Source organism: Schistocerca piceifrons, chromosome 4 (assembly GCF_021461385.2).
Source record: "Schistocerca piceifrons isolate TAMUIC-IGC-003096 chromosome 4, iqSchPice1.1, whole genome shotgun sequence".
NCBI classification, from domain to species: domain Eukaryota; kingdom Metazoa; phylum Arthropoda; class Insecta; order Orthoptera; family Acrididae; genus Schistocerca; species Schistocerca piceifrons.
The window spans coordinates 752,317,025-752,343,840 of record NC_060141.1 but is presented as its reverse complement, the minus strand read 5'-3'; the positions used below and the strand labels follow the sequence as shown (position 1 = coordinate 752,343,840).

The window sequence follows — 26,816 nt, the reverse complement described above, 5'->3', positions numbered from 1 at the left end:
CACAGGAAAGGGTGCAAACGACTGAGGGGGGGGGCTTGCCTGGTGACGTGCACAGACAGCACCTGAAGCCGCAAGTCCGGAGGGATGACCACCCAATGGGCATCTGACTCCGTGGCCAACAGAAGTACATCCTTGATCAAGGAGAGCCAGTGGGACAGGTGGTGCCAGGGGCTGAAATTGGACTGCATCTAACAAGTAACATAGGAGGGCCACCTGTGGACCATGTAGTGGAGAGTCCGCCGCAAGACAGGGTCACAGCGGGTAACTGCAGCAATGTGAGCAGCCATGAGAGGCAGTCCGTCTAGTGCATCCCAGCGGGCGGAATCAATGTGAAAGCAGAGGATCTCCTGTTGGTCAAAGGCAGGATCAGGGCCGGCTGGGAGACGTGACAAAGTGTCCGCGTTAGCATGGTGGGCTTATACCGGATGGTGTAAGGGTAATTACGTAAAAACAATGCCCAGCACTGGAGACGTTGAGCCGTCCGCTATGGAAGGTGAGAGTTGGGTCCAAAAAGTGTAACCAAGGGTTTATGGTCCATCAGGAGGGTGAACTTCGCCCCAAAGAGATAGGTGTGAAATTTTTGGACGGCGAACATGATCGCCAGGGCCTCCTTTTCAATCTGGGAGTAGTTCCGTTGTGCTGGGGTCAACATCTTAGAGGCATAAGCGATGGGCTGTTCGGAGCCCTTGGCATCCTGGTGCGCAAGGACATGCCGTATGCCGACGCATCAGCTGCCACAACCAAGGGGCGGTCCGGAGAGAAGGGAGTAAGGCAAGGGGCGGACTTCAGCATCATCTTTAAATGGAGAAAAGCCTGGTCACAGGCAGGAGTCCAAACAAAAGGTACCCCTTTGTGACACAAGTGATTGAGAGGTTGAGCAACAGAGGCAACCTGGGGCAAGAACTTTAAGTAATAAGTAACGTTGCCCAAAAACACCTGTAGTTCAGATAAGTCCTTGGGACTAGGAAGGGCCTCAATGGCCGCGACATTACAACCCAAAGGGCGAATGCCATCTTTGCTAAGCCAGTGGCCTAAGTATTCCACTTCCGGTTGAAAAAAACAACACTTGTCCAGCCGACAGCATAAACCAGCAGATTGTAGAGCATGGAATGAGGTTCTGAGGTTTCGCAAATGTTCCTGGTGGGAACACCCGGTGACCAAGATGTCATCCAGATAATTCACATAGGCGGGAATACGCTGTGCAAGCTGCTCCAGGAATCGCTGGAAAATGGCCGGCGCTGACGAGAAACCAAAGGGAAGGCGATTGCACTTATACATTCTGAAAGGCATGTTGATAACCATGATGTTCTGAAATTCGGCATCGAAGGGCAGCTGGTGGCATGCTTCAGCCAGTTCGATCTCTGAAAAATACTCTCTCCCAGAAAGCTTGGCGAGAAGGTCTTCCTGTCACAGAATGGGGTAAGAGTCAACGAGGGACTGAGCACTGACTGTAATGCCCCACACAGCCGAAGGGACCCATTAGGTTCCCGTATGACCACCAATGACATCACCCAGGCGCTATAAGTTACAGGCTCCAGAATGCCAGCGGCCTGCAGCCGATCAAGTTCCTGCTTGACCACCGGCCGTAAGGCCACCAAAAGGGGCCAGGCCCAGAAAAAGCAAGGCGGTGCATCCGGCCGTATGGTGAGGTGCGCCTGAAAACCGGAAGCACATCCGAGATCCGTTGCAAAGAACGACGCAAAAGCGGAGCATAGATTGTCCAAGTCTTGAAGAGGAACAGCCGTGGACACAACCTTAACTTCATTGGAAATGGAAAAGCCAAACAGTTGAAACGCATCCAGGCCAAAAACATTCGAAGCCGATGGATGGTCGACAACAAAGAGGGTAAGGAGCCGGGAACATGCTTGTACGTCTCCTGGATGACAAACTGCTCACAAAGGGGAATGGAACCGTCTCCGTAGGCGACCTAACGGTGAGAGGGAGGTGACAACTGAGGAGAGCCCAGCTGGGAATATGTCGCCATATTAATCAGGGAGATGATGGCCCCAGTGTCGACCTGAAAACGGTCATCCTCAGTGAAAAGGCAGAGTGTGAGAAAAAGCTTCCGCACTGATAGGGCATCCTGTGGGACGACCGATTGCAGAGCATGGACTGTAACTTGAGGCCCAGGAGGGGCAGGACTGGAGTGAGGAGAGCGACTACAACAAACCGATCGGATGTGGTCCTCCTTGTTACAGAGGGTGGGGACAATCAGCCTGCGAATGTGCAGTAAAGCACTGTGGTCATGATGAAAGTGGGCGGAGGGACCGGCAACTGGAGGTGCCGATGCCACAGAGGCATCCGACAACGAGGAGTCCCGATGGCGCTGGCCATGGTCGGCCGGGCCATGTCGATGCCGCAAGGGCGGAACCCGCCGTGACGCTGTGATCGCCGCCACCTGTGGTAGCGCCATAAGACGCTTGTTAGCTGCCTGAGCAATTTCAAAGGAGTGGGCAATGCGGAGAATCTCTTCCAAGGAGGGATTGTCGAGTTTCAACACCACAGTACGGACCTCAGGATCGGCAGCCAGCTGAACCACCACATTCCGGATCAGGGAGTCTGCACGCAAAGCCTTACACTGCTGATTGGTGCACGTAAAATCGCATTGATGGCTGAGACTCTCTAAGTCTGTGACCCGGGAACGATCCGATTGACCAGGCTGTTTAAGGTACTGGTGAACTCCAGCTGAGAGGCGACCACATGGTAGCATTGGGAATAATAGTTTGTCAGCAAAAGGCATATCTCCTGGAAAGAGAGAGCCACAGGATCAGACAAGGGTGCCAACTTGGGGAGAAGAAATAACTTGTCTGGGGAGGCCCAAGACAAAAACAATGACCGCTGCAAGGAGTCGTCCGTGACTTGAAAGTGGTGAAATGTTGTTTCAGCTGATGTAAGTAGGTTTCCCAGTCCTCTTTAGTGTCATGAAAGGGTTGAAACGACGGCGGACGCAGGATAGCATCAGACACCCGAGGACTCGGAAGCTGTTGTGGTAATGCGTCCCAGGCATCGACTTTGTCCGTTAGCAATCACAACAACTGCTGTAAGATGTCTAACTGGAGCTGCTGCTGCTGCATGAGCTGCTGCTGTTGCTCCAGCAGACAGACCAACTGCGCCTCCATACCAACAATGATCACTGTTTACCTCGTCGCCAAAATGTTGTAACTGCAACCGGAATGGTCGCGGGGTTGCAGTGACGGAAAGTGCGGCGGGACCTGCGCAGCGGCCTGTGAATAACAACACAATGGGAGAGGACGGACACGACCAACCAAGGACAGAACGAACTACAACAAGATCGAAACAACGGAGTCACAAGGAAACCTAACAACCATGTCCACTCATACACAGAACAAGAAAGTAATTAAGCTGTCTAACGCGAGGCAATGTGTCCAGAGACGTATGCAAGATTAGATTTGCTGGCTGAGCGAGAGGCACACGCTTAAATACTCTATCAGGGGTGCCGCTATTGGTCACTGCAACAATGTGTTCCACTGTGTCGCCCTCACACTAAATGCAGGCCAGGAGACGTGCACCGCCACAGCTTACAGCTCGGTGGTGCAGAGACCTCTAGGAGTCTTTGACGTCCATGACATCTGGCGGGAATTCAAATTCTGCAGCGCGGGGTATCAGAGACGTATGCCACATAGTAAGGCGAAACTTAGAAAAGGAATGGATTGTTCAGGGAGAATTAATAAAAACCTTTGAGGTTTGCCGACGAAATTATAACTTTGTTGGAGACGGTAAAGCACATGGAAATAGAATGGGCCTGAAAGATTAGTCAAACAGAATGGATAGTGCCTTGAAAAAGAGTTTATAAGATGAACATCAACAATGCCAAAATACAGGTAACGGAATGTAGTGAAATTAAATCAGGCAATTCTGAGGAATTAGATTAAGAAATAAGGCAGTGAAAGAAATGATGAGTTTTGCTATTTGGACAGCAGAATAAATTATTATAGTCAACATAGGGATGACGAAAAATGCAGACTGAAAACAGCTAGAGATGTCTGTCTGAAAGAAAAGACAAATAGTTTAGCACTTAATATAAAACTATGTGCCAGGAAAATTAATCTAAAAGTATTTGTCTGGAGCGAATCCTTGTACAGAAATGAAACACAGATAATGAACAAAACAGACAACAGGAGAACAAAAGGTTTTGAAATGCAGCCTTACAGAAGACTGCTGATGTTTAGATAGTTCGATTAGATAATTAATGAAGAGGTACTGAATCAAACTGAAAGAAAACTAACTTTGACTAAAAGAAGACATCGTTAATAGGACACATCATGAGGCATCAAGGAATAGTGCGTTAGGAAATGGAGAGCAGCGTGGGAGGAGGGGTGAGAGGGGAGGGAGAGGACAGAAATTGTAGAGGGAGACCAAGGCCTGAATACAGTAAGCATGTTCATATGGATGTACAATACTGCAGTTATGCAGAAGTGAAGAGGTTTTTACAGGATAGTCTAGTATGGAGACCTGCGTCAAACCAGTCTTCTGACTGAAGATGACAATGACGACGCTGAAGACAACAACAGCAACAACAACAGTAATTTCCGATTAACCTGTGACACCAATTCACTAAAAGTGTATCTAACAAGGGAAACTCCCCATCACATCCCCCTCAGATTTACTGATAAAATGGCCCACTGGATAGCCCATCAAAAACTGAACACAGATCAAGCATGAAAACAGGAAGGAAGGGTACAGAACTGCGAAAAAAGAAGCAAAATAGAAACAGTGAGTGGTCCAAGCTCAAGATGTGCAACATCAAACGAGTTGCAAGCACCAAAGTGTCATGGTTGTGTGGTCATAGTGTTGGACTGCAAAGAGATCTGTGTTCAAATCTCCCTCATGCCCCACACACACAAGCACACACACACAAAATTATGAACTTTCCATCCAGTCATTGACATGTTTGTTTTCCTTCTGTAGTTTTGCCAATTGTCATGCTATATCCTGGCTATAATATATGAGTCATGTGGTAAGAATGTATTACTGGTGAGAGTAAATGTGAGAAATGGTGCAAGCAGGTGAGGTACACATAGACCTCTCACATTTATGGAAACAACAAATAAATGAATGAATGTGAACTATGTTACAACAAAGGAATTCAAGAAGCAAACCTGTCCCTTCCTTACACTTCGCTATTGGAAACAGATGTTACAACAAATTTGAATCCAGCAAACAGAAATGTCAATGACCAGATGGACAGTTCATAATTTTGTGGAGGAAAAAAAAGAGGGGAGGGGTGGGGGCGACCATGGGGGAGATCTGAACATGGATTGCTCCTTTGCCACAGTTCAGTATACATTCTTTCTGTTCTCATGCTTCATCTGTTTTCAGTTTCTGACGGGCTATCCACAGGGCAATCTTAACACAGAATCTGAGGAAGGTGCAATGGGAAGCTTCTGTTGTAAGTAGTTTGTGTGGAAATAAAGGGCTAAGAGGTACAAACTATAAAAATAGATATGGAGAAGTTCATTAAACAGAAAAATGGGGGAGAATATGGGGAGGATGAAAACAAGCATGAGAAAGAGAAACAGCCATCAGATTCTCTGTTGATGCCAATTGTTTACATGCACAGCCATAATTTTGAGACATTGAAATTTGAGACATATATAGCAATGTAAGTTTTATTTGACTGATGGAAGGAGTGAAGTTAACCACTCACTATATATTGATTGCACACTTTTAATTGGCCCCTGAGTGAAGGATGCTGGGAGTGTAAGCTTGTGATCACAATGTAGCACACACTGGCTGCTGAGATAAGCACTGCCTCTTTTTCCCAGAACAGAGAGCTTACAGCTCTTAAACAAAATGAACACTAATCCATTAATGCACTGCAGAAGTGACACAAAAGTTGATTGAAGAGTAGCTAGGTGGACCAATTATGGCCTCTTTGCTTATTTATGTAAATGATATTAAAATCACTATGCAAAACAATGCACATGGACCAACACTATATTCACAATGACTAGTCACTCTTATGGTGCACAATACTAAAGGGTGGCAACAATTGTGAACATTCTACGGCTGCAAAAAGTCAATCCATCAATCCCAGAGGGGTCAAGGAAAAGTGTGTGATCACTAGTTAAGGCCTTGTGCTGTCAACAGACATAAATTACATATCCAGAAACCTATACCTGTTGAGATATAGAGCAATCTGTCCTCTCATTCCCATCTGTCTGTTACGTAGGAGTAGACGCTATAGACAGTGTTGCAAGTGGTTACCTCACATCATAAACGTCCCTCAGCCCCTCTTCACAGCGAATCACAAACTCAAACATCTGGCTCCATTTGGATTGTGTCACATGCACTGGTCAAATGTTCCTATAATGTCTGCACATAGCTAACAGGTTGGGCATACACCAATGCTTTTAAATGTCTCTGTAGCCATAAATCAAAACTGACTTAAGTCTGGAAAATGGGAGTCTACGCTATAGGACCTCCTCGACCAATCCATCACTCATCGATCATTGCATTGAAGTACAGTCCCATGATTAATAGAAAATGGGGGTTGTGTCTTGTTGTGCATAAACCACAGTCATCATCTTTCAGCAAGTTCAACATCACCCAATGGCACCGGTAATTTATCACGCAGAAATCAGTGATACAAACAGCATCTGTTAATCTATTTGATAAAGTGCATGGCTCTAAGAGATTGCCACTGATGATTGCTGCCCGTAAATTGATACCAAAGCGATCCTGATGCCTCATCTCCATGGTTGCTCAAGGATTTGCATCTGCCCACATGTGCATATTATGGTAGTTTACTATGGCATCGCTTGTGAATCCAGCCTCATCTGTAAATAAAATGCAGGCTGTCAATATTAAAAATTACTTGTCACAAGTAAAATATCCGCCCCATACCTCAGAAGGTATTGGTGTCCGAACATAAAAGTACAGGAATTTTTCTTTTTTTGACCAATACTACCTCCTGTAGGAATATCTGACACCTATATTTAAAAAAACCTGTGTATGTACTGCTGAATGAAATATTTTGCTAAGCTAAGGTACTATGTCACAAAATCTTACACAGAACTGATTTTTAAGGTAAAAGTTGTTGCATGGCACATACTGGTTTGCACAATTCTAATGAGCACTGAAGATCAGATCTGAATGTTCAAGCAAACTTCAAAAAGCATTAAGACACTGATAAGAAACTTGAAATTATTACTGAATACAAAATCAGAGAGGAAGGATTTAACAGATCAATTTTGCATGCAGGCCTGAAAATAAATTACTATTACACCGAAATCTTTTATAGCCAGCAAATAAATAAATAAAAAAACCACACAGATGAACAATTATATCAGAAAACCACGCTGTGAATTATTGGATTTAAGACAGTTGAAGATGACAGCTGGATGAACAGTAAGCACAGGGAGGTAAGGAATGGTTCTGAAACAGAATGTTTACGAGGGATTTAGGGCAGCTGAAGATAACAGCTGGATGAAAAGAATGCACGAGGAGGTGAGGCATGACCCCAAACAGAATGGTTACAATCAGAGCAGTTTTCCATTTCTGACTTATAACAGTGAGACACTGATTTTATCTGAGGTTATCATTGAAATACTGAGGGTGACAACATCTAGAGAAGCATGGTGGGTACTACTGGGAGAGTGAGGAAAACAAATAAATGGGTCTGGAAACAAACTTGAAATGAAGACATAATTATGACTAGAATTAAAATGAATAGCCAGGCAAAAACATTATCACTAGACTATGGAAGTGATCTGTTGAATTCTAACAGATAAGAAAAGACCAAAAAAACTATTTAACAGATTTTTTTAAATTGTATATCTCAGTTTCAGGCCATCAATAGTCTCGGATATTTTACTCAGCCATCATATGATTTGAATAGGTTACATAGTAACTGGCTGCTTATGTAACATATTCACAGCATCCGATATTAATTTTGTAATGAGTCAAAACCAGTAATGACATCAATTGTGTGACTTGACACTGAAACATATAATTAAAAAAATACAAAATGATCACCGTGTTTACGTAAGGCAGTATGCCTGGGCTGTGTTACATAATGATAAGTTGGAGGCATTCTGGAACAATATGCATACAACTGAAAAATATAATGTCTCGAAAAGTCTGAAAGATGTTTTTGTCTTGCAGTATACATCAAATGTCCAACCATAATGTCAATGACGGTGATGGTGATGATGATGATGATGATGATGACATAGGAAATAATTAAAAATTTCTCATAGGATGGTTCTATATCCCTCTGGATATTTGCAAGCTTTGTACACTTATTATTCACCTCTCTTGATGTTCAGCAATAGAGAATCTATTTCCACGAGAAAACTTTGTCATTCCTTCTTCTCCTGCCTTTGCTTTTTCAGTTGAAAGTGTTCGGACAACATCAATAACTTCCCATCGAGACAGCTTCTTTATCTGCACAAAGAAAGAAGCAAAGCATGTTAATCTACCATTCAATGCTTCCGAGAAAAAAATTATTTATTGTTTATTAATATATATGCAGTTCACAGTTATAAAAAATAATTCTAAAGAGCACATGGATTCTATACAGTGAGCTGTATGCCACTCTACTAACAGCCATCACTCTTATGACATAGAGATCTTTTAGTGAATGTTGTAGCTATTAGAATCAAACAATGGAAAATCTACCATGGAATTTAACAATTTCATGAAAAAGATAGTTGCTACTCACCATATAGCGGAGATGTTCAGTCGCAGAGAGGCACAAAAAAAGACTTTCATAAAATGAGCTTTCTGCCTACAAGACCTTTGTCAGAAAAGGACAAACACACACACACACACACACACACACACACACACACACACACACACACACACTACCACCTCCTCTCCCCTGCCCTCTCTCCACATCATCCATGCACACTCCCAGCTGCACTTTATCAACCCTTACGCCCATCCTGTTATCCCTCCTCCACCCCGCCCCAGCCACCCCCTTACCCCCACCTGGTTGCCTCTGCTGTCACTTGCTGCTGCTCGTAGTCTGGCTTCAGCTGCACAAACGCCCCAGCCACCTCCTTACCCCCACATGGTTGCCTCTGCCATCACTCACTGCTGCTCGTAGTCTGGCTTCAGCTGCCAGAGACAGTGGTCACATGTGTGTGAGTTGTGTGTGTGTGTTGTCTGTTTTCGACAAAGGCCTTTGTGGCCAAAAGCTCATTTTCTGACCGTCTTTTAGCTGTTATAATAGAATGTTAATCAATGAGATTCTTCAATTTGTAATGGACAGTAATTAAGCTTCAAATATCTGAATCTAATGAACAAATTTTTGAAATACAATAAAGCTGATAGATGAGCTTTTGTTTCACTGACAATAAAAAAACTTCATACCAAATAATGGTATGAGAACAGAACATAATTCACCATACAAAACAAATGGCAGCCAACCACCTCCCACCCCTCGTCCCTTCTCCCTACAACAAATAAAAGAAGAGATTTTGAAAGTATGACAAATGAGGTGGGACTGAGCATTTTCATTCTCACCATTCTTCAGTTAACTCTTGCAGCCTCAAAGCAAGGGTTGCGGAGAGGCAATGACAGGGGAGAGTGGTAATTCTCATACTCTCCTCTACATGACCCGTCCTTCAGTTTTGAGGTCTGCCCCTCCATCTTTTTCAGTTGCTTCCCACTCCAATATCCCTTTTTTCACTGTTCACTCTTATAAAATGTCCAAGTCATGCTATTCTCTTGCTCTTTACCAACCACATGTAATTAGCAAACACTGGAGGGTTGCAATGTGAAGAAACTGAAAGTGCGCAAGTTTCACATGATGATTTTCACTTACATAAAAAGCTAAAGAAACTACTGTGATGCTTACAAGAAAAAATGCCTCCTCAACTGTCACTAGAGATAAAATACTTCTTGGTGTTACAGAAAAGAAAGAGACATTTGATACATTATCTCAGGAATCTCTTTTCAGATGATAGACAAAATGTTAAGATTTCTAGGAACAATAATATGACAGGACCTCCAATTATGAAAGAAGAAATCAAGAAAGTCAAACAAAAACTCAAAAACCAATAAAGGGGCTTCTGAAATTCCAGTGGAACTAATTAAACTTCTTGATGAAGAAGATATCTATGTCTTACACAAACTTTTTAACAATTTTTATGATACAGGTCATTAACCTGACAAATGGCTATTGTCAACTTCCATTTCCTTACCAAAAATGAAGAACGCACAAAAATGTAAAGATCAAAGATTAATGAATCTTATGAGCCATTCCTTGAAAATATTTCTGAAAGTCATCCATCAAAGGTTAAATGCAAAATATGAAGACATTCATTGGGGAGAGAAAGTTTGGGCTTAGGTACAAGAGAAGCAATAGTTGCACTCCAAGTTCAAGTACAAATATGCTATGATCAGGATAAAAATGTGAGACTATTTTATTGATAACAAAAAAGCTACTGATAGAGTATAACATCACAAATTTATGGAAATTCTCAAAAGAATGGATACAGATCAGAAATACATGCAGTGTATAAAGAATTTCTGTTGGAATCAGACACCACATAGTAAGTTTGATAATGAGGTCAACAGCTTGTTTAGTATCTGTAGGGAAGCCCAATGAGGATGTGTTATCTTACATCTGTTATACAATTTGTACTCTGAGAGCATCTTTAAGGAAACACTTAGTGATACAGAAATAGCATAAAGGTTAATCAACAACAACATCCACTATGCTGATGATACACTATTGACTGCTAATAATTTAGATTATCTTCAATGACTTATCAACATAGCAGGAGATTACAGCAGTAATCTAGCTCTCAATATCAACACCAAAAAGATACATTTTATGATTGTCACGCAATAACCTGAATTCTTTATTAACAATGGCTTCTTAATACAAAGAGTAGTCAAGTTTGCACAAGCATCATGCAGTTTTTCTTTATGAAGACTGGAGATAAAATGTCACACAGAGATTGCCCATAATGATTTCATAAAATTCAAGCAAATTCTCACAAGTGCAGTTGTAGACCTAAACCTTAAGAGTTCGATTTGTAAGATGTTACATCTGGTCTGTACTTCTGTTTTGTTTTGAAGGATGGGTGCTAAATATGCCACCAGCAAAGAAGATTGAGGGCTTTGTAATGCGGAATGTTTACAATGTTGGGACAGCAAGAATAACTACCACAGAAAAAATATTGTGATAAATAAATGGAGAGAAACCTTAACAACATTTAAAAGAAGAAAACTGCATATCTAGGACATAAGCAAAAGGAACACCTAATAAATACTTCAACAGCCATTAACTGATTGAGGGTGAAAGAAGAAAAGAGTGAATAAGAATGTGGACTGTGGTTTATAGAATAAAGGTACATTATCAATTCCATGAATAGATAATAATAATAATAAGAAGAAGAAGAAGAAGAAGAAGAAGAGGTAGTAGTAATAAGTTTCTTTTATCAGATGGTAAGAGTTCAACTTTTGTTTCATTTATCTTTGTGCTGTCTCTCTGTGTGGCCCCATGGAGTTTTTAGCAGGATTCACCTTTCAAATATTCTAAAATCTAAGCAGTTGCTGACCAGCACTGGTTAGTAACCATATCCTACATCCCCATGCAGCAACAGGCTTAAACGTAGCTTCATATATTGTCAGACACTAATTTCCCCAAAAATTATGATCTTTCATATATGGACTTTATTTCACTGAATACAGATTCTGTCTTACTGATATGGGGACTTTGTATTCAAAATGATCTATGGTACGTAAAGCTCAAATTCACCATTAGACATTTGATCGACAGGAAGTGCAAAACGGCTATGTGAGAAGAGCCAGAGGACAAATGTAAGGTTGTAGAAGCATATATCACTAGGGTTAAGATAGATGCCACCTACAGAAAAATTTAAGAGACCTTTGGAGGAAAGAATGAATATCAAGAGTTCAGATACTAAACCAGTCCTAAGGACAGAAGGGAAAGCTGAAATGTGGAAGGAGTATATAGAGAGTCTATACGAGGGTGATGTACTTGAGGGCAATACTATGGAAAAGGACGAGGATGTAGATGAAAATGAGATGAGAGCTATGATACTGCGTACAGAATTTAACAGAGAACTGAAAGACCAAAGTAGAAAAAAGGCCCTAGGAGTAGACAACATTCTGTTAGAACTACTGATAGCCTTGGGAGAGCCAGTGATGAGCAAACTCTTCCATCTGGTGAGCAAGATGCATGAGACAGGTGAAATACCCTCATACTTCATGAACAATATAAAAATTCTGATTACAAAGAAAGCAGGTGCTGACAGGTATGAAAATTACTGAACTATCAATTTAATAAGTCACAATTGCAAAATAGTAACATGAATTCTTTACAGAGGAATGGAAAAACTGGTAGAAGTGACCTCGAGGAAGATCAGTTTGGATTCTGTAGGAATGTACGAACATGTGAGGCAATACTGACCCTATGACTTATTTTAGAAGCTACGTTAAAGAAAGGCAAACCTACATTTATAGCATTTGTAGACTTAGAGAAAGCTTTTGACGATGTTGACTGGAATACTCTCTTTCAAATTCTGAAAGGTGGCAAGGGTAAAATACAGGGAGCAAAAGGGTATTTACAATTTGTACAGAAACCAGAAGGCAGTTATAAGACTCGAGAGGCACGAAAGGGAAGCAGTGGTTGAGAAGGGAGTGAGACAGGGTTGTAGCCTATCCCCGATGTTATTCAATATTGAACAAGCAGTAATGGAAACAAAAGAAAATTTGGAATAGGAATTAAAATCCAGGGAGAAGAAATAAAAACCTTGAGGTTTGCTGATGGCATTGTAATTCTGTCAGAGACAGCAAAGGACATGGAAGGACAGTAGAATGGAATGGACAGTGTCTTGAAAGTAGGATTTAAGATAAACATCAACAAAAGCAAAACAGGGACAAAGGAATGTAGTCGAATTAAATCAGGAGATGCTGAGCGAATTAGATTAGAAAATGAGACACTGAAAGTAGTAAAGGAGTTTCATTATTCGGGGCAGCAAAATAACTGATGATGGTTGAAGTAGAAAGGATATAAAATGCAGTCTGATGATGGCAAGGAAAGTGTTTCTGAAAAAGAAAAATTTGTTAATATTGAGTATAAATTTAAGTGTCAGGAAATCTTTTCTGAAAGTACTTGTATGGAATGTAGCCATGAATGAATGTGAAACATGGACGATAAACAGTTTAGACAAAAAGAGAACAGAAGCTTTTGAAATGTGATGCTACACAAGAATGCTGAAGATTAGATGGGTAGACCACATAACTAATGAGGAGGTACTGAATAGGACTGTGGAGGTGAGGAATTTGTGGCACAACTTGACTAGAAGAAGGGATCGGTTGGTAGGACACATTCTAAGGCATCTAGGGATCACCAGTTTATTACTGGATGGAAGTGTGGGGGGTAAAAATCACAGAGGGAGGACAAAAGATGACTACACTAAGCAGATTCAGGAGAATGTAGGTTGCTGTAGTTACCCAGATGAAGAAGATTACAAAGGGTAGAGTAGCACGGAGAGCTGCATCAAACCAGTCTTTGGACTGAAGATAAAGATAACAACAACAACAACAACAACAACATGAATATAATACCAACTTCACCTTATGAAATTAAGAAAATTAAACAATCTCTCAAAAATAAAAGCTCATCTGATTCTGATGGTGTTTCCAATAGATTACTAAAGATTTGCTCCCATATAATAAGTCTGGTTGTACCTGAAGTAAGTAATGCATCACTAACTCACAGCATTTTTCCAGAGAGTCTGAAATATGCGGTTGTCAAATTCCTATTTAAGAAAGGTGATAGGGGACATGTCAACAAATACTGTGATGTTTCACTGCTGATGACATTTTACAGAATTTTTGAGAAAGTGGTGTATTCTAGAATAGCATCTCATCTTAGCAACAATATTATCCTCAACAAACCTAAAATAGTGTCAGTTGATATTTTCTGTGATCTATCTAAGGCATTTGACTGTGTGAATCAGTGTATTCTGCTAGATAAATGGAAGTTTTATGGGATTAATGGTATGGCCAATCAATGGATAATGTCATATCTACCAAAGAAATGCAGAAAGTTGTACTTATTAATGCAACCAATATAGTTCAGGGCTGTAACTGTGATTGGGAAGAAATCACATATGGGATTCACCAAGGCTCAATTTTTGGCTCACTATTATTCCTCATATATGTAAATGATCTTCCTTCTAACACACAACAGGAAGAATGAGTTCTTTTTGCAGATGACACCAGTATTTTAATAAATCCAAGTATACATACAGAAACAGAAGAACTGGGGATCAAGGTTCTTAAAAGTACCACTGACTGGTTTTCTGTGAATAGTTTCACTCAATTTGAAAAAATATAGAATATTCAGTTCTGCACATCAAGGGGTACTGCATCAGTGTAACACATGGTGGGGAAATAATAAATAGAGAGAAAACTTCAAAATATTTAGGTGTCCATACTGACGAGGATTTCAACTGGAAAAACATGTTTTGGAACTCCTAAAACATCTTAGATCAGCCACATTTGCACTTAAGATTCATTGTAAGTCATGGGGAGAGACAAATCAGTAAGGTGACATACTTTCATTCAATAATGTCAATGAAATAATGTTAAAGGATAAATCACCTTTACAAAAGAAATTCTTCATTGCTCATAAACGTGCTGTAATATATGTGCACAAATACCCTGCTGGCTTTTGTCTCGGGTTCTTCAGTCGACGTTTGTTTGATGATTTTTCTGACATTTCGCCACAACAAGTGGCTGACATCGTCAAAACTTCATCTTCCACTGCTGGTGACGGACTGGAGTCAAGCTCTGAGCATACCAATGTCCAAGAGCTTTTCTGCAGTCATTACCGCTGTGGTTCTTCCCTAGCTGCCTGTAACAGTCATTCGCTGCAGGACAGGAATCCAGAATCCATTCACCTTGATGCTTTTCTCTTTCTTGTTGAAGCTATTGTCATGTTCATGTATTTCTATAGCTTCCCAGTCCATGTGTGACCGATACCTGCATAAACTGCCATATCACCATCTGGACCAGAAAAGAGGCATGAGTAACATGCTCGTAATATGAGCAAGATGAATATATGAGCTGCAGCACATCAGATGTGAGGTGCAACACCTGGAAAGCGTTCTCAGGAGCAATTGGTAGTCAAACAGTTGCATAATAAGTGTCACAGAATCAAACACTTCGTAAAGTGACATTTCGGAAAAGGATATGTCGGGTACGGCCCATCTGCCATGAATTCCCAGAGTGATGAACAGAACCGGCCATGTATTGTGCAAATACGGCATGAAGACTATTTATAAACTGACAAAGAAGATCAAAGAATGTCTCAGGTAGGCAAAGGAGAAAGAGGACCCACTTGCAATGTCAAGAATGTACTGTATACCATGTACATGTGGAAAAGTTGGGGTGACTGGATGATCAATAAATATCAGGATCAATGAACATAAGCGGTGTAGCAGGTGAGGCAGGCTTAGAAATAGGCTGTGGCAGAGCACACACTATGTGACACTGACCACATAGTAAAATTTGAAGACACGGAAGTTCTTACTGTAGAGAAGAGTCTCGCATCCGCTTATTCATGGAACCTATAGAAGTATGCAAACACCACAATAGCTTCACCAAGGAGGAGGAAAGCTTCAAGGTGAATTGATTCAGTATTCGGATCTGCAGTGAATGACCATTGCAGGGAGCAAGAGGAGAACTGAGCGGTAACAACCATGTAAAAGCCCTTGGACATTGGTGTACCAGGTACATATAATCTGTAGCCACTGACTCGTCTCCAGTCCACAACCAGCAACAGATGGTGAAGCTTTGGCAAAAGTGAATCATCAGAAAAATCATCAAACAAATGTTGGCCAAAGAACCTGAGACAGACACCAACAGGCAATTTGTCAAAAAGTGGCCCCGACAGCCTTAACAATTTTGTACAATGTGTGGAGCTCAACAACCATCATCTTGTAGACATTCTGACCACTGATTCATAGTATATTTACTCCTTCATGAAGTACGTTGTGAATAATCCACTACAATTCAAAAGGAACACTAATGTACATAATTACTACACCAAAAGAAAAAATTACAATTCATTACTCCAAATTAAGGTTGCGTTTAGCACAAGAAAGGGGTCACAATGCTGCAACTAAAATTTTTGATCACTTACCCAGTGATATAAACTGTCTCACAGACAGCAAAGTAAAATTTGAAAAAAATGGAAAATGTTTCTCCTTGACAATTCCTATTCTGTACAAGAATTTCTATTATTGTAATGTGTAAAAGGTGTGCATAGGAATTACTAATTCACATCCATTATACTATAAAATAAAAACATCACATAAATGTCAGCTTGTAGCCACATTTACAAATTAATTTGCAATGTGAATGTAAACTGACTCGTTCCACATAATTACGATTTGTTGTGCAAAATGATCCATCACACATGCAATTAACTTGATCACCATTGTTATCTGCCCTTCTTGTGAGCTGCATGTATTTGCTTTCAGATTTATTAATAGTAAGTCACCTTTACTGTGCTACTTCATCTAGCTTAGTCATTGCTCTCTATAATGAAACTCTTCTTCTGCTGCCAATAGCACCATCATCAGCATACACACACACACATCTGTGTTGACTTGACATCAATATTATCAGATATCTGTAGATTATGACTGGCTACTTCTAATATTGGATTATGGTTGAGGCAGACCACACTGCTGGTGTTAAATGATGTGTTTACTGCACCTTTCATTCTTATAAATGCCACAAATGTTGCTTTAATCAGTGTACCGTATTTGGCTGGTGTGCTCAATCAAGATATATCATTCAACATTTGCCCTCTATTAAGACTCTCAAAAGATGTCTTGAAGTCCACAATGGGACTGTGGAGGTCAATATTACATTCATATACATTTTCTTATATCTACCTCTGCACAAATATGTGATCTATTTTGAGTGTAGAACTAAGTCTCATATAAAATTCCAGACATGATTTTTAAATGTTACAATCGATGGAATAATACTTCAGTAAAGGCATAGTATATGTTATCCCCTCCTTACATTTAGGACAGATACCTCCTCATGCTTCTAGAACTAGGGCAGAAACCTCCAGTGACCCACGCTTCTCGAATTTTTTCCTTGCTCTCACTTTAAACCCACACGAGAGTGTATTCTTTTGTGAAGTGTAACTCCTCCCTTCCGCATGAGCTCAGATGTTATACCACAGCTTGTGTAGCAGTGGATAACCTTTTTTTCTTCTTGAAGTGTGGGTTCAATCATCTGTAATTCTGCTGTATAATAGGGCAGTAATACATCTTGGGGGATTTCCTGGAAGTATAACCACAGGCTGTCCATTATATTGTGCTTCATGGTTGCCAGATTTCATTTCATTTTCTTACAGTCTGTATTCTCAGGTTTCTTCTTTTCACCCTTATAGAATTTTCTACTTTCATTCCTTCTATGAGATAAATGTACAGTCAGTTTAGTTGGTTCTGTTTGTGCCTGTGATTTTTCAAGTTCCTTGGAAAATAGGTGCTTACAGCCTTTTTCAGCCATAAACTCTGATGTTCTCAGAGCATTTTTGCATGTCTTTATATGGAAGCTGTCTTTATATTTACTGTCCCTACAATTTGAACCTGTCCACATCACTACGCTTCTGTGGTGAACCAACTTCACAGCATAATTAGCATAATTTATATCCCATTGCACTTGTTCCACTACAAATAAAACAAACACTGTTAATATTCTACATCCTTACTCTTCCTGTCTCTACATTTATTTCTCAAAATTGTCACCCTGGTGACAAACACATTTCTCCCAACAAGAGACCAGTTTCTTGACACCATCACTGTAGAATGTTTGACTTTGTCCACAAACCCACAGCCTCAACTCTGCTTGCACCATTTATTCACTATCAAAGTGAAGTCCCTGAAGGTGTTCTTTACATTTTGCAAACAGATGAAAATTGGATGGAGCCAAGTTGGGACTGTATAGAGGATGATCAATGACAGTGAACCCAAGGTGTTGAATTGCTGCAGATGTCACAGCACTCGAGTGTGTTCATTATGTTACGTGCCACCATATTATATGCTACAATTTGGAGCCCTCCAGTGGCAGATGGCAGAAAATATGTAGACATGAACAATAAATATGCAAAAAGTTAATAACATTTGTTTTATTTAAAACACTTTGAGAGTTTTCACATAGCAAATTTCTAGGCATTACTTTCCAGCACGTCCTCATAAATTCCAGATAAAAATGTGAAGTTACCCGATAAATGCTATTATGCAGTGAACTCTTTCCAGATAAAGTACTTTATTAGTTATAATTTCAAACAGCTTTATCATCTGCCCTTAAAGAACAATAATGTAAGCAGTTTTCAGTTACTGGTACTATTCAATTTGATGGAACCTATCTTTGAAAGTAAACATGTAAAGAATGTGTGAGAGAACTATGGTTGCCAGATGTATGATTTCAGCCAGAACAATATGGAATTTTCCCATTTTGTTCCAGGTATAGTGCATACTTTTAACCATACACTAAATGTTCTGATTTTGAACACGAGGCATAAAGACATATTTTTTATATAAAGAGATAGACTTTTTATATAACCAGTAACTCTACCAATCATTGCATCACGGAATGGAATAAGTTATATTTTTTAATCTTCCAGCATAAAATTTCACAATGCAGATTATGTTTTTCACACTAGGACGTGCATGTGTAGAAAGAAAGAAAAAGAGAAAAAGAGAGAGAGAGAGATAGCCTTAGTTTCAAGATATTTTAAAATTAGCTGAATCACTTTGTATTGTCGATTTCCTTATTGTAGATAATGTGTATTCAGAGATCACTAGGCTTTCTGATTTGTTTTGTGGGAAAGGGAGTGAACATTTGAAACCAAAATTAGCTATTACGACAATACTACAAAGCTGGACCCATATTATAGAACTGATTGGCACATCAAAAATGTGCAGTGTTTTAGTTAAATTTGTTTTGAGTGTATTTCCTTCCAATTCATCCATGGAGAGAGTTTTCTCCATTATGAACATTAAATGGAGGAATGAGTGAAACAGATGTTCAGCTGATCTAATAAAATATGAATTGCACATTTATTTCTATTATGATGAAAGTTGCAATTATTTTTATAAGAGTGCTACCTAATGAAAAAAAATTGAGAAGTGCAAGCTCAACTGATACATATTCCTCTTGATTATATTGAGAGCATTTTGAAGAAAATATGCAATAAATACAATTTTTTAAAAAGTCAGTGTTGATTCATGTGAGTCTGTATTTCCATTCTGAAATCTGGCAACCCTACTGAGAACAGACAATGTATTTATGAACTAATTCAGCCATCTATCAGTATAACAACAATAATAATAATAATAATAAATAAAATGAAATTAAAATTAAGTTCATACATCCATTTATTCAAAAGATGCTACTTAGGCCAAAACTTTAAAATAATTTTGAAAAAGAAGAAGAAAAGGCTGCTTTTGTGAAAATATAGGTCCTTTATTTTTCAAATCTTTGTTCATATTTTGAAATATGCACTGTGAAATATTAAGGGATACGCAGAATTTTAACTGGTGCATGAGGTAAAAATTACTGGAAAAATATACCTCTTCTTCTGGTACTCCAAATTTTCGAAGAAGTGCTTTAGCATTGTTGAGAGAAAGTCTTCTTAGATCAGCATCAGTTCCAGTCACAGTACGTTTTGGCTGAGCTTCTTGTTCTTCTTTTGTTTGCTGAAACAGATGTATGCACACAGATCACTCCCATGTTGTATTTTTTCTATCCTTGTTGCAGAGAGCTAATCTCAGTAAAAGGAAAACAATATGTAAATGATTCAGTAAGAACATACAACATTACTTCACTATGATACTATCCTAATTGTAGAAACAAGTAAGGATACAGTTCGTCGTTCTCTGCCTACTGCAGTTCAAAAATTCACATGATCCATGTCCTATATTAACATTTCCTTCTGGGTAATGTGCCTGTGCAACTTGGACAATTTCATACAGTAATAAAATGTGGATACAACATCCTCAGATTGTGCCATCCATTTACAGAATTGTTCTCACATCATCTAATGTCACTCTCTATTTCCCACCCAATTCTGAAAATATTTACTGAATCTTATGACATTTCCAAATGACTTTCCCTTCACCATGGTCCTGACTACACTACAAAATATGTCTGGCAACGACCATTATAAAATTTGTCATGCCATTAAACATACAAAGACAAGTACGTATTGTATCATATCATCATTACTCCATTCTTTCCCTATTCTTCATATGTCACTACACATCTGGTTGGTTGGCTGGGTGGTTGTGTGGGGGTTTAGGGAACAAATTACAAGGTCATTAGTTCCACATTTGGGGAGCAAGTTGATACACAATGGTGCCATTAACCAGAAGTAAAACCTGCCTAACTGTGTTAGCATAGTGCACGAAAAGCAATAGGGCACAAACGTCCAGGTAGCAAAGGCAAAATCAGGCTGCTGCACTGAGCACAGACAGATGGGGGCTCCCCTCGGGACTAACCTGCATTGCAGCATGAAGCACGTCCCAACCCCCCCCCCCCCCCCCCCCGGCCCCCCCCAAATCTCAGTTGATATGAGATATGTGCAAAACAATGACATAATAAACAACACCCTTCTAAACACACACAGGGAAGATCACCGAGATTAAAAGGGGGTGAAAACTAGACTGTAGCAAACATCAGATAAAGATGTGAAACATAATAAAAGAAAGAGAAAAGCTAGAGAGGCAGGTACAATTGAGGGGCCTCCACTTCAGCTTACGTTGGGAGGCACCCCTCCAACAATGGCCTCAACTTCAATTTAAGTATAACCAAAACATTATACTTGGAATAAAAGCCACCATCTCCAAGAAATTTTTCGTATCTTATCCTTGTGGCCCTTGCACGAAACATACATTGGTGAAATCAGAGCCATTCTGCAGCCAGCTTCAAACACTGTGTCTCTAAATAATCTCAGTAGTGTTCCATGAAGAGAAAGTCGCCATCCTTCATGGGTGTCCCATTTGAGTTCCAGAAGCTTCTCTGTAACACCTGTGTATTTTTCAAACCTGCCAGTAACAAATCTAGCAGCCTCAGAATTGTTTCTATATCCCCCTTCAATCTGACCTGGTTGTTGTTGTTGTTGTTGTTGTCTTCAGTCCTGAGACTGGTTTGATGTAGCTCTCCATGCTACTCTATCCTGTGCAAGCTTCTTCATCTCCCAGTACTTACTGCAACCTACATCCTTCTGCATCTGCTTAGTGTATTCATCTCTTGGTCTCCCTCTACGATTTTTACCCTCCACGCTGTCCTCCAATGCTAAATTTCTGATCCCTTGATGCCTCAAAACATGTCCTACCAACCGGTCCCTTCTTCTTGTCAAGTTGTGCCACAAACTCCTCTTCTCCCCAATTCTATTCAATAACTCCTCATTAGTTATGTGATCTACCCATCTAATCTTCAGCATTGTTCTATAGCACCACATTTCGAAAGCTTCTATTCTCTTCTTGTCCAACCTATTTATCCTCCATGTTTCACTTCCATACATGGCTACACTCCATACAAATACTTTCAGAAACAACTTCCTGACACTTAAATCTATACTCGATGTTAACAAATTTCTCTTCTCCAGAAACGCTTTCCTTGCCATTGCCAGTCTACATTTTATATCCTCTCTACTTCGACCATCATCAGTTATTTTGCTCCCCAAATAGCAAAACTCCTTTACTACTTTAAGTGTCTCATTTCCTAATCTAATTCCCTCAGCATCACCCAACTTAATTCGACTACATTCCATTATCCTCGTTTTGCTTTTGTTGATGTTCATCTTATATCCTCCTTCCAAGACACTGTCCATTCCGTTCAACTGCTCTTCCAAGTCCTTTGCTGTCTCTGACAGAATTACAATGTCATCGGCGAACCTCAATGTTTTTATTTCTTCTTCATGGACTTTATTCAATTCAATTCAATTCAATTAATACCTATTCAGAATTTTTCTTTTGTTTCCTTTACTGCTTGCTCAATATACAGATTGAATAACATCGGGGAGAGGCTACAACCCTGTCTCACTCCCTTCCCAACCGCTGCTTCCCTTTCATGCCCCTCGACTCTTATAACTGCCATCTGGTTTCTATACAAATTGTAAATAGCCTTTCGCTCCCTGTATTTTACCCCTGCCACCTATAGAATTTGAAAGAGAGTATTCCAGGCAACATTGTCAAAAGCTTTCTATAAGTCTACAAATGCTAGAAATGTAGGTATGGATCACAAACACTTGAATAGTACTCAAGAACAGGTTGCACTAGTGTATTATATGCAGTCTCCTTTACAGATAAACTATACCTTCGCCAAAAGTCTCCTCATACACCCAAATTGACCATTCGCCTTCACAACCAAAGTCCTCACATGTTCCTTCCATTTTCTATCACTCTGCAATGTTATGCCCAGATATTTACACGACATGACCATGTCAAGCAGGAAATTGCTAATGCTGTATCCAAACATTATAGGTTTGTTTTTCCAACTCATCAATGTTAAGTTATATTTTTCTATATTTAGAGCTAGCTGTCAATCGTCACACCAACTTGAAATTTTGTCCTAGTCATCTTATATCCTACTACAGTCACTCAACTTCAACACCTTACCATAAACCACAGCGTTATCAGCAAACAACCAAAGATTGCTGTCCACCTTGTCACCAGATCATTTACGAATATAGAGAATAATAGTGGTCCTATCACACTTCCCTGGGGTACTCCTGATGGTACCCTCGTCTCTGATGAACACTTGCCGTCGACGACGACATACTGTGTTCTATTACTTAAGAGGTCCTCGAGCCACTCACATATCTGAGAACCTATTCTGTACACTCATGCTTTTGTTATCAGTCTGCAGTGGGGCGGTCTCTGGAAATCGGGGAATATGGAATCACCATGTTGCCCTTCATCCAAAGTTTGCAATATATCGGGGTAGAAAGGGAAAGTTGAGTTCTGTTTGAATGATGCTTTCTAAAATCATTCTGATTCATTGACATAAGCTTCTCTGTCCCAAGGAAATTTATTATATTCAAAATATGAATATGGTCCATAATTTTGTGGGCCCATTCTTCTAACTTTCTTATATACTGGAGTCACCTGCATACTATTAGTCTCTTGGGACTTTGCACTGGGTGAGCGATGTGCCATAAATGAAAGCTAAGTAAGGGGTCAATGCCATAGAGCACTCCTTGTAAAACCATATTGGGATTCCAACTGGATATCACAACTTATTTGTTTTCGACTCTTTCAGCTGTTTCTCTCTGTCAGGGATGCTTTTTACTATGGTGTCCATACAGGAGTCTGTACGGTGATCAAAAGACAGTATGTTTCTATGATTCTCCTCTGTGAATAACTGCATAAATGCAAAATTTAAAACTTCAGCTTTTGTTTTGCTATCTTCAACTGTCACACCAGACTGGTCAACAAGTGACTGGATGGATGCCTTAGACCTGCTTAGTGATTTTACATAGGACCAGGATTTTCTCGGTTTTTCAGCCAGATCTTTCAATAAGGTATGATGGTGGCAGTTGTCGCATGCTTCATGTGTAGATCTGTTCACAGATGCACAAACCTCTAATAAAGTTTACCTGTCGTCTTTTGCGAGAACTCTTTAGTAAAAAGAGCAGAACAGCATTTGTTTTCTCAGCATTTCACGAATATTGTTGTTAAACCATGCTGTTCCCCCCCCAATCCTTAATACACTTCTCTAGAGCATGATATACAATTAGTTTAAACTTTGGTCATAATTCCTCTATGGCCATCATCCCAGAAGGAAACTAAGTCAATTTGCTATCAGCGAAAGTAACTGTATAAAGGAACTGAAACTGAATTTGTTCCTCTACAAGTTGTAGCAAATAACACTGAAGCTATAAATAGGTTTTATTGTAAGTAATATTCACATAATAAACTCTGCAGCAAAAGAAATGTCTGGAACTTTTGTTACAATCCAATTTAATAAAAGCACAAAGATAACGAATGAGATCATAGATTTGGATACTAACATAGTTGTGAGTTTCATTTGTACCAACATAGTTTGTGTGTCTTGCACATGGATCATGAATTGGTGTAAGATGATAGCTGTTATATCATGCAGAGAAATAAGAGAATTGGTGCTCTTTAACATGACAGTCATAAACTGTCACTTAGAATCAGTGTTACTTAAGGATTATCACCAATATATGTCAAAATCTACAATGAGGGAAACACAGTGTAGATTCCATGTTATTTGCAAGCTAAGATAATTGGTATGCACGTGACAGCATGCATGCCTAACATCTTCCAAAACATCGCACACAGAAGTGAGATTTTCTGGTGCTCGTACCTCAGGCTCTATTGGTGATAAGACAGGTAGGGTCTTGTGTTTCGGACAGCCCTAGGGCTAGGGGCCAGTTCTATAACGAACAGAGGGATTGTTTCAGTGTCACTAGCCTACAGTACAGGGACAAAGTATGAATATTACACATTTCCTTCTGTTAAGGCAAATAGAGAAAATTGGTTGGTTTTATTTTTGCATGTCATGTGGTCTACAGTGGGCTTCATGGAACTAATGGAGGCCCCATTACTTCATGGGCAGTTCCTCAGGTACCCGCACAAAAAAAAAGTGCAAAAATTCTCCTATCAGAACACAAAAAAATGTGAATATGTTTCTGTTTATTTAAAAGAATCTGACTGGAAAATGGTGTACCAGTGGCCTGGTTCTACCTTCCTCAGCACCCTTAAAAATTTTGGAATGTGAACACATTCGTACCTTTTTATGCTGAGAGAAAAGAAGGCAGTGGCAGTGGCAGTGGCAAAGAGAAGAAAAAGTAATAAATACTGGAAGATAGTAGACAGTGTTGTGGTGAGAGAAAGACAGGGACACAGTGGCAATGGAACATAACTGACAGTGGCAGAACAGTGCTACGAAATGAATGAAGAAGACAGTGCTATGGGGGTGGGGGCAATAAAGAGAAAGAGAAACTAGAAGTGGGTGTGAGCCAACGATAATGAGAGAGACAGCAAGAGGGAGACAGTGACAGATAAAGGAGACTGTAGTACTATGACAGAACGAAGGAGATTGTGGCTGTGACACAGGAGACAGAGAGACAGAAGGAGATAAAAAGTTTGGTTGAATGATTGATGAATGACAATTAGGAGTGGATGGATACAAGCAACTTACAGTGGTGGACTAGAGGGTGTGAGTGAGTTACAGTTAGGAGGGCTTGTGACAGTTTGAAGTGAGTTGCATATTAAAAAAGTGCGAATATATCTGCATGCCAAAATTTTGGGTCAAATTTTTAAAGATGCTGAGGAAGGTAGAATGAGACATCTGGTACCTCACTTTTCAGTCAGAGTCTTTGAAACAAAATGGATAATATTTGCATTTTTTCCACCCATTTTATTACAGCTATAATCAAATGAAGCATTGAGTATTTCACATTCGTTAAGAGAATACAAGAATACCATAGGACAGTATTAGAGTATTTTGTATGGAAACAGTGAGAAATGAAAAATAAGCTACTGATTTATACTGTTGAAAACAATGTATGTTATGCATCAAGCATGAAGAACCAGCAGTATCATAAGTTGGAAACACACTGGGAAAGAAAGCTTCTGAATTCGTAAATAATTAGGTTTAGTAGTTTTCTATGAAGTCTGATTTTGTTCCCATATGAATGAATGCTGCAAGTTGCATCACTATTGCAAAAACTTGATGCCTCCTACCCATTTGTCTGAGTTTCTTCCTAAAACTTTTTATTTTTTCTTTTCCATATTTTAACATTATTCACTATTTAGCACTGACCACAGAACAGTGCTAGAAAGCACACAGCTATTCTGAAACTACTCACCGTTGGCTTATTTGGCACCCTGATGTAGGAGAAACCTTCGCCACATCCAGTAGGGTCTGCTGGCCCTGTCAGCTGTAGCAGGCATTTACCCTTTATTGCTTGTATGTATGCTCTCGTGGTGTTCCACGGGGCCACCTTAACTTCATCATCCATCTTCAGCTGCATTTCCTCATCATCATCCTCTTGGGTTGTAAATATTGATTTCTCTCCATAGCCTGCATCCTAATGAAATTCACACAATTAACAAAATGTCCATTTAAATGACAAATGTTGTGACGCTGTTAAAACATTCACATGCCTTGAGCCTCTGTTCAGCAGCAATCATACTGAAGTATGCACAGCACTGCTCAGGGGAAACCATAGCACGTATTTCCTCTTCTGTAGGAAGTCTGAAGTCTGGTTTTATGACCCACCAGTTGGAGTCCATACCTGACAAAATTAATTAAGGTAAATATGATAATTAAGCAAACAGGATACTTTTAATATTTTTATTACTAAATTTGGTTTAGGTAACAAAATACGTTCAGGGAGAAGAAACAGAGAGTTTGAGCTTTGCCAGTGATGCTATATAATGCTGTCTGAGACAGCATATGTCTTGGAAGAGCAGCTGAAAAGAAAGGATAGAGTCTTGAAAGAGATTACAAGATAAACATCAACAAAAGTAAAAGAAGATATATTCTTCTTATATTATTGTCAGACCCTATGTTCCTTCTACACTCATCTGCCTAACCTATGGTACCTATCCCTATGACCATCCCCGCTGTAAGACTTGCCCTATGCCCTCTACAACCACCACCTATAACAGCCCTGTAACTGGAAAGCATATACTATCAAAGGGAGAGCCACCTTGTGCCCCCAACACCAGTTTCTCAGAACTCCGCAGGTGAGAACTAGCACTACGACATGTCCTTGGTTCTCACCACCCCCCCTGCCC

The 26,816-nt window shown here is 39.9% G+C and overlaps 1 protein-coding gene across 1 annotated transcript in view; it reads right to left on the bottom strand.

Moving 5' to 3' along the window:
* LOC124794835 (transcription initiation factor TFIID subunit 1) overlaps nt 1-26,816 on the bottom strand; it is a 209,294-nt gene that overhangs the window by 60,164 nt on the left and 122,314 nt on the right. Inside the window, exons 13-16 of the mRNA XM_047258499.1 lie at nt 26,181-26,311; nt 25,883-26,104; nt 19,614-19,739; nt 8,276-8,409 (exon numbers count right to left, since the gene is read on the bottom strand). Of these exons, the coding sequence (XP_047114455.1) occupies nt 8,276-8,409; nt 19,614-19,739; nt 25,883-26,104; nt 26,181-26,311 (613 nt within the window). The remainder of the gene's footprint in view (nt 1-8,275; nt 8,410-19,613; nt 19,740-25,882; nt 26,105-26,180; nt 26,312-26,816) is intronic.